Here is a 9,496-nt window from a genome sequence, read left to right on the forward strand (position 1 = left end):
TGGTTCAGCCTGAACTCGGATTTAGAAGAGGTAAACAAAGAGCTAATTCTGGGAGGGGGGAAAGGATGAGAGAGAGAAGTACGCAAACACACAGAGCCTTCTGGATCAGCTTAAGCATGGCGAGACTGCTAAGGCCAAAACATAGAAACTTTTGTTTTTATTTTATTTTTAAATTAGAATGGTCACCAAGAAACCTCTAAGCAAAAATATGGAACAAGTGCAAGGGGCCGAAAGGCTGTGCATCAAACAATGCAATGCAAAACTGTGTAAACACCAATTTGTAAGCAAAACTACAACCACGTAGATTGACGTGTCACCATCAACTGAGCCATACCAAAGGACTCAGAGCTCTTTTGCCTTTTCTTGTAGATAGAAACAGTTTAATTTTTATGGACAGAGGACAAATAAGTGTATGACTTAGCTTGATGTCATTCATGCTCTTTCACGTGTCTTTGTTAAAAAAAATTTCCCACTTCTCCAGAAAGTTTGGGGCATAATCCTCCCCCACTGCCTTAATGACATGCTCACGCAAGCATCTTTTCATGGGGCTGAAGAAACTAGGCTGAACAAATATTACTAGTATAAAACCAGACACAGAAAAGGGGTGGGCTTCCCTCTAAGTACTTAACACACATGGTCTGCAGTCAAATACGGCCTGCCTTATCGTAGTCCATAAGTTAGGACCTCAAATTAGCCATAACTCTTCAACTTCACTCCTTAGAGGTAGTGACCACATCACATGTCTTCTCCTACACAAACAGACACAAGCCCCAAAAACATTTAACTGGACACACAGTAGGTGTTCAATAAATGTTGGTTGATTGGCTGTTTAAGGCAAAGTAGACGTGGAGGCTGGATTTCACTCAGGTAATATATTTTCTTTTTCTTTCAGGTCATGTATTTTCCTTCCTTTTTAAAAAATTACGGTGTTTTTAATAGTGGAAAAATTAAAAACAATATAAGAGTCCAACACGAGATTGATTAAACAACTTATAGCATATCCATATAACTGCACACCACACCAAACTGTAAAATGAAGTAAATAGATCTACATAACTGATGTGGGTAAATGGCTACAATTTATGAAGTAAGAAATGAAAGCTGTAGAACATATATAAGATGTGTATGATTCTATATTTATCTTAAAAAATTAATCTGAGAAAAGGACACTTTTTATCACTTCTAGCTATATTCATTGCTATAATTCCAGCAGCTGGCACATAGCCAGGGTTCAGTAAATATTTGTTAATTGGCTATGGTAACACCAAGGATTCAGTATAGCACTTAAAATACTCCCAACAGAGTGTAAATTCTGACCTTTTTTTTGTTGTTGTTACTCCAGAACAAGCAGGATTTTCCTATTGTTGGGCAGGAGGGGAGTGGGGAGAGCACTTTGTAATTAGACAAAGCTGGTATAGCATTAGATTGAAGGTTCTGGATAATACATTCTTTTTTGCTTACTTTATCTTTCTACCTATCTACCTATATATTAATCAATTTTCATAACTTTTTATTTTGAAATTTCCAAACCTATAGAAAAGTTGCCAGACTAATACAATAAACATCTGCATTCACCAAGTGTTAACTTTTTGCCACATTTGCTTTATCTCCCCTGCATCTGTGTGTGTACTATTTTTGCCAAACCATCTGAGAGTACGTTATATAAATCATGACATTGCAAACCTAAATACTTCAGCATATACCTCCAAAGAACATTTGCCTATTTTTGACATGTATATAATTTTCAAAGAACTATTTCTTACTTTGAAATAGTTTAAGACCCAAAAGAAGTTGCAAAAATAGTATAGAAAGTTCCCAGGTACCATGAATCCAGCTCACTCTTCATGATAATATCTTACATAACCTTAGTACATTATCAAAAACAAGAAAATGACATTGACACAACAAGTTAATTCAACTACAGACTTTATTTGGATTTCACTAGGTTCCTCCCTCTCTCTTTCATTCTATGAACTTTTATCACGTGTATAAATTTGAGTAACAGAACTCAAAGTTACAGAACAAAACAACCTTCATGTTACCCCTTTATAGTCGCATCCTTCCCCTAACCCTAATTCATCAACCATTGATGTTTTCAATAGCTACAATTTTTTCACTTCAAGAATGTTACATAAATGGAGTCACATAATATGGCGTACTTTTTCACTCAGCATAATGCCCTTGTGATTCATCCAAGTTGCTGAGAATTATTCATCAATAGTTGATTCTTTTTAACACAGATTAGCATTCCTTTAGATGGACGTATCACAGTTCGTTTATCCAGTCACCTGTTGAAGGACACTTAGGTTGTTTTCTGTTTTTGTCTATTATAAAGAAAGCTAATGTGAACATTCGTATACAAATTTTTCTGTGAACATAGGTTTTCATTTTTCTAGGCTAATTACTCAGGAGTGAGATTGCTGAGTCATACAGTAAATGTATTTTTAACTTTATAGCAAACTGCCGAAGTGTTTTCCAGAGTGGCTGTACTGTTTTACAGTCTAACCAGCAGTGGCTAAGAGATCCAGATGCTCTGAATCCTTGTAGGCACTCGATATTGTCAGTATTTTGTCTCTGCCACTCTAATAAGTATATACCATTGTGGTTTTAATTTGCATTGCCCCAAAGGCTAGTGATGTTGAGCATATTTTTCATATGCTTATTTGCCATCTGTATATTCCCTTTGGTAAAATGTCTGCTCAAGTCTTTTGTCCATTTTCTAATTGGAATGTTCATTTTCTTACTGCTATGTTTAGAGTTCTTTATATACTATGGATACACATCCTTTGTTGGATATGTGATTTGCAAATACTTCCTTCCAGTCTGTGGTTTGTCTTTTCATCTTCTTAAATGGGTCTTTTACAGAGCAAAAGATTTTTTAATTTTTATGAAGTCGAGTTTCTTGATTTCTTTTATGGATCGCACCCTTGGTGTCATGCCAAAGAGTTTCCCAAGTGGTTGTACAGGAAAAAATTCAACCACCTTTTTCTCCTCACATGTGTTTAACACTGTGACAGATGCTGAGAGAGATACATAGATGTAGAAGTTGTGCTCAAGGAGCTTCCAGTTCAGTTTGGACAAACACACAAATAATTACAGCAGAAGATGGGAGGCAATTATGTCATGTGAATACTACAAAGGCTGTGGGGAGGAGGAGGAGAGTTCATGAGCGGGAAGGATCACTTTACATTGGAAATATCAGGGAAGGCTTTACGGAGGAGGCAGCATTTGAGCCTTAAGGATTTCAACAGCTGAAGTGGGGGCACAGGAAAAAATTCCATGGAATTTTAAAGGAATTTCTTGAGCATGCACATGGCAGGCACTGTGATACCCACTTTGTATACATAATCACACTTACACCTCACAGTAATCTCATGAGAGAGAGGTCAAGGGTTCTCAAACCTAAATTCAATGGGTCTGGGGTAATGCCTGGGAATCTGAATTTAAGTTCCCAGGTACTTCTAATGAGCAGTCAGGTTTGGAGACCCCTCAGGTGGATGGTTTTATTGAAATTTTACAGATGAAGAGACTAAGGTTCAGCAAATAATAGCAACTTGTTCAAAGTCCCATGGCTAGGAAGAACCGTGATGCAAAACTAGAGCTCTTATGGAGAGAACTTTATCACAAGGCTCCCTGCCTCTGGAAGGCATCATACCTAAAAAAGAATTTATGAGGGAAGAGCAGAGGCCAAAGACCAAGTCCTTGAAACCCAGAAGAGTAGTGAGCACTGCCAAATGCAGAGGCCACAGAGGATGTGGCATGAGGGAGAACCTGGGGATAACTGAACAATGTGTCTGCCTGAGTCTGACATTACAGGAAGATGAATACACACCCCTTGCATAGGGCAGGGCACTCCCTCAGGAGACCTGGCCAGCTGGAAGGAGTTGTGGTTTGAGACTCAGCCAAGATCACTCCTTGGTAGTACAGCTTTGTGCTAAAATGATTAAAGCCAAACATCTGGGCCTACGAGAGGCAGGGAGACACAAGTCTCACTGGGGAATCTCAGTATGGAATCTCAGGTAAGCTATTCAGAAATTGCAAACTGCAGCCCACTTTAGATTTTCCAGGGCCACTACCCCTTTGATGGATTATTCAGGCCTTTTGCCTCACCTTCTGCTCTATGTGTGCTTTGCCTTTGGATTACTGCTTCTATTGGAGGATGGAAAGAAAGGTGAAACTCCAACTACGACATTTTGCTGATTTTTGGTAGTCCTGATAACATGGTTAAAATGAGATCGGAATAACAGCCCAGATGTAAGATCTTCTAATTATCTGTGGTTGTTTCCACTTAGCCACACTCATGTTGGTCCCTGGTAGCACAGTCAAGTGGGCTGTATTCTCACTCCCAAGGGGAAGCCTGGAGGCCTGTGCAAGGATACTGTGGACAATTCCATCATGAAACCCAACTCATTTGCTGTTGACGGTAGATGCAAAGCAATGTCTGTTATTTGAAAGAGGACAATGATGACAATGACCCCTTATACCTGAACAAAGCACCCTCACGTGCATCAACTCAGTTTTTTATGACCTTGGCAAGGTGGGCGCTGTTATCCCCACATGCTTAGGAAGTGGCAGCAGCCACAATTCAAACACATCACCTATGATTCTTTGAATTACAAACCAGCCTGCCACTTTGTTATTGGCCAAAACTTTTCTGAAGCCTACTTAGTCTTATTCTGGCTGCATGGAAATTAATAAGACTTCAAGAGTCTCATTTTTCTAAGAAGTAGAATTATGCAGCGAGGAAAGAATGTATATCTGCTTGCTAGTGACCTTATGCAGAGTGCCGCAGCTAAGCCTTGGTTTCTTATCTGTAAGATGGGGGTAAGGGCTACCTTGAAGAGTGGCCAAAAGGAGGTAAACCTATGCAAAATTCCTGGCACAAAGGCTGGCAGAGAATATTCATTCTGTGATGTTAGCACTCTTCCATCCTTCACATCACCAGGAATTTCTGAGCCCACTGAACTCAGCATTGAGTCCCTCCAGCTCAGGTCTTGGTCTCTGATGAGGAACCACAGAGACAGGCTGTGGCAGGGCCTGACCATCTTACATGACATAAAGCACAAAGCCAAGAGTATGCCCCAAAGTCCCATAGGCCTCTATTCCCCCCTTCCTTTAGTGGCCTGTCTCAGGTAATATTTCCTCCATGAAAGTAAAACTTATCCTAGAACTACATCCTTGAGATTCCAAGATCAAGAAAGGCCTTCAGTTTGGAATTCTGGAATCTACTAAAAAGTTCTTCATCCTCCCTCTTCAAAGCCATAGCCACATCCTGAGAGATTATAAGTTTGAAGACCCCACCCGACCTCCTCCCAGCCTTCATCTTTACAGATCCCATTCTTGGAAATCCACCACTGTGTAGTGAAGGAGGCCAGCCCAGTCATCAGCACTCTTCCCCACTTTTGGAGTTTAATCTGTTTGCAGGGACCTCTTTTGTCCAAAGACAGATCTCCACAAGAAGGGGCCCTCCCTAAACCAGATGAACATTTACACAGACTGAAATCTCAAATGCCTACAGGGCCAGACAGGTAAAGTAAATGAATTAAGAAGGTGGACGTTATTCAATGGAGAGTGGCGGGGGAGTGTGGTGAACAGGAGAGCACGCTTATACAAGTGGCAGGGGCACCTCAGCTCTGTCCATCGTGGCCATCCCAGCTCTTTCCTCCGCTTCTCTGCAGTCTCTGCAACTCAGGCCCACTCTCTTTACCTTCCTCCCCTCTCTTCCCGGGCGTCGCAGGCTTTCAGCACAGCCACCCAACCCCGGGCGCTCCGGAGAGCTGCAGAGGAACAGTTGATGAGATGCTCTCTGACGTAGGCCCACTTCTCTCCTGGGAACCCCAAGCGGGCAGAGGCAGGGGCCAAAGCCGCGCCCTGAGGGTCCACATTCTGTCTGGAAAAACAGGGCCTCACACTCCGGAGCTCCAGTGTGGCGATGAGCGTACAGCATACCTCCCAGAAAACACTAACCTCCCAGTGGATTAAAAGGGGCAAGGAGGACAGGGTCAAGGGACGCGATGGAGCCGTGTGGTTTCCGGATGGGAAACCCCCATCGTTTAGGCACCCTTTCGCACAAGTCACTCCCAAACCAGACAACTCTCGGGGATGGACGCTTCACACAGGCGGTGGCTCCTACGCAAATGGCTCTGTCCCCGCGCCCTCGGTCCGTGGCGCGCGCAGCTGCGGTAGTCACTGCGCTTCCCCGCCCCCGCTCCTGGATGCCCCCCCTCCCTCTCTCCGCCAGACCCGGAGCAGGAGCTCCGCCCACAACGCGCCGCCCCAGGCACCCCCCCCACCCCGCCACCCCACGCCTTAAAACCCGGTGCACACCGCTTCGCCGCGTCCCGGCCGGCTCACCTCTCTTCTCCTCGTCAGCTCCAGCGCAGCCGCTCTCCCGGTCCTAGTCCCGGCACCATGAGCTTCGGCTCGGAGCACTACCTGGGCGCCGCCTCCTCCTACCGCAAGGTGTTCGGAGACGGCTCGCGCCTGTCCTCGCGCCTCTCCGGGGCCGGCGGCGCAGGTAGCTTCCGCTCGCAGTCGCTGTCCCGCTGCAATGTGGCCTCCTCGGCTGCCTGCTCCTCGGCCTCGTCGCTCGGCCTGGGCCTGGCTTACCGCCGGTCTCCGGCGTCCGACGGGCTGGACCTGAGTCAGGCGGCGGCGCGCACCAACGAGTACAAGATCATCCGCACTAACGAGAAGGAGCAGCTTCAGGGCCTCAACGACCGTTTCGCCATGTTCATCGAGAAGGTGCACCAGCTGGAGACGCAGAACCGCGCGCTCGAGGCCGAGCTGGCCGCGCTGCGGCAGCGCCACGCCGAGCCGTCGCGCCTCGGCGAGCTCTTCCAGCGCGAGCTGCGCGAGCTGCGCGCGCAGCTGGAGGAGGCGAGCTCGGCGCGCGCGCAAGCCCTGCTGGAGCGCGACGGGCTGGCGGAGGAGGTGCAGCGGCTACGGGCACGCTGCGAGGAGGAGAGCCGAGGGCGCGAAGGGGCCGAGCGCGCCCTGAAGGCGCAGCAGCGCGACGTGGACGGCGCCACGCTGGCCCGCCTGGATCTAGAGAAGAAGGTGGAGTCGCTGCTGGACGAGCTGGCCTTCGTGCGCCAGGTGCACGACGAGGAGGTGGCCGAGCTACTGGCCACGCTTCAGGCGTCGTCGCAGGCCGCGGCCGAGGTGGACGTGGCTGTGGCTAAACCAGACCTGAGTTCGGCGCTGAGGGAGATCCGCGCCCAGTATGAGTCCCTGGCCGCCAAGAACCTGCAGTCAGCTGAGGAGTGGTACAAGTCCAAGTTTGCCAACCTGAACGAGCAGGCGGCGCGCAGCACCGAGGCCATCCGGGCCAGCCGCGAGGAGATTCACGAGTACCGGCGCCAGCTGCAGGCACGCACCATCGAGATCGAAGGGCTGCGCGGGGCCAATGAGTCCTTGGAGAGGCAGATCCTGGAGCTGGAGGAGCGTCACAGTGCCGAGGTGGCCAGCTACCAGGTAGAGGTTCGAACGCTGCGTAGCGAGGGGAGTCCTGTTCTCTCCCGCGCATACTTCCCGCACAGTTGGGGCCCTAGAAACCAAGGAGAGGATAAGGGAGGGGACAGAAAGAGCCCCGCCTGGAGGCATTAGCAAACAAAAAGCCCTGGAGCCTCTCTCGCTAATTTTAGGGGCCTGGACGCCCTATTTCCCTGCCCCTCACTTAACGTCCCTATCCAAGCCCTTCTAACAAAGAAGCCCTCAAGCTTCTGTTCTTCGGAGTCTTAAAATCTACCTCATGCCTCCCTGTCAGCAAGTGGGCATAAACACGCTGGCGACCTGAAGAACAGCACCCACACAAAGTAGGAGTGAGCCCAGCGGGGGTGGGTCACAGCCTCTCCTTCGCTGGTGGTGCTGTTTCCGCTGTCTGGCTTGTTTGATTGACTTTGAAAGGCTTTCTGTGCGCCCTGGAAATAGTTCTGCCCTTGGGTTGGAGGAAGAATGAGGGACTAAACTGGGAAGGTTCTATCCCATTGTCTTGACTTTTGCCCTCAAAGGAGTAGAGATTGGGAGCCAACAAGATGAGTGATTGGGCTAGTAATAACCGCTCTGCTCTGTCCTCCCCCAACACACATGCACGGTTCCCTCCTCGACCGAGTAATGTTACTTTTTCCTAAAGAAAGCTTTGCAGCCGTCAGCAAATGAGAGTGGTCTGTCGCTGTCCTCGGTGCTGATCTCTAGTTCCCATCTCAGAATTTCCCTCCTGTCTCATGTCCCAGTTATGAGTCTCTAGGCAATTAACTGCTTTGATTTTTTTTTTCTTCTGCAACACCAACACATCAGTCTTGGCTACCTGCAATCAAAAAGGTCACCTCGTGGACAGCATCAATTTTCACTTTCATGGATGGCTTAGCACTTAACAAAAACCACTTAATCTGCTCAGCAGCAGTAAAGTCCCACTCGAAAATGCCCATTTCCTTAACATTTTTCCATCCTAAGTGCATGTGATAAATCACAGAGATGGGTTCATCTTTGTTATAGGTCACTTATTTTTTTCCCATCTTTGCCTGTCCTCTAAGCCCCTGTGAAGTTATCGATTGGCTCTTTCCTCCTTTTCTCTCCAAACAAAGGCCACTGCATTTTCAGTTTTACCACATAGAACATTCTGGGCTTATGACCACAAAGGACACAGAGGCAGGAGAAGAGTGTAGAAAAGAATCTAAATAGTATGGTTCAGTTTCAAGGTGCAATAAAAATTCCATGGGATAGAATGCTAATAATTCGGAAACTTGCAATAATTCATTCTAGCCAAGATCAAAGTTTACATTTGATAAAATTAATGGGATTTGGGAACATTAATAAAATACAATCAAGAAAGGAGTGAAACCTCAAAATGCTATTTGAGTCTGGAGCTACTGATGTGCAGTATTTGCTGTTCGTTATAAATTACTCCCTTTGATAAAGGAAGGAAGCTTGCTTAGACCATTTGTTTTGGTGTTTGGAATTACAGTAATATTCAAATACTTCTATTCCACTTCAACATCTGTAACTTGAACTTTTCAATATGTGGCCTAGGTCCCAGACGGCCTGAACTAATCACATTTAGTTAATTGAGACTTCATGTTTTCTTCTAGAAGCTTCAAAGGATGAGTTAGGTGGTCTTCTGGAGGGCTAGCCCAGTATTTCTCTAAAAAGGATAACTTACCCACAACCGCCATCTGAATTGGGCTTTGCCATGTCCTCTGTTTGCTCATTATAGCCCCTATATTCTGAGAGGTAGTGACAGTATTGTCTGGCTTGTTTTGTTTGCTTTAAAAGGCTTTCAGTGTTAGACAATAGTAGGGTCATGGAGATGTAGTCTGCAGAAAACAAAAAACAACAGAAACTGCAGCTTCTGCATTTCTGCAGTGCTGCCCCCATCAGCTTTAGCCTCAGAGCCTCAGTGGACCTGCTTTGAATGGAAGAGAAGATCAGACAACATATGTGTGTGTGTGTGTGTGTGTGTGTGTGTGTGTGTGTGTGTGTGTGTGTGTGTGTGTGT

General features: G+C 46.4%; 1 protein-coding gene across 1 annotated transcript in view; it reads left to right on the forward strand.

The window, feature by feature from the left end:
• Nucleotides 1-6,385: 6,385 nt before the first annotated feature.
• The window catches only part of INA (internexin neuronal intermediate filament protein alpha), a 12,585-nt gene continuing 9,474 nt past the window's right edge, over nt 6,386-9,496 (forward strand). Inside the window, exon 1 of the mRNA XM_007470424.1 lies at nt 6,386-7,476. Within this exon, the coding sequence (XP_007470486.1) occupies nt 6,412-7,476 (1,065 nt within the window). The 5' untranslated portion in view covers nt 6,386-6,411. The remainder of the gene's footprint in view (nt 7,477-9,496) is intronic.

The sequence above is a fragment of the Lipotes vexillifer genome, unplaced genomic scaffold (assembly GCF_000442215.2).
Source record: "Lipotes vexillifer unplaced genomic scaffold, Lipotes_vexillifer_v1.1 scaffold916, whole genome shotgun sequence".
Lineage (NCBI taxonomy): Eukaryota > Metazoa > Chordata > Mammalia > Artiodactyla > Lipotidae > Lipotes > Lipotes vexillifer.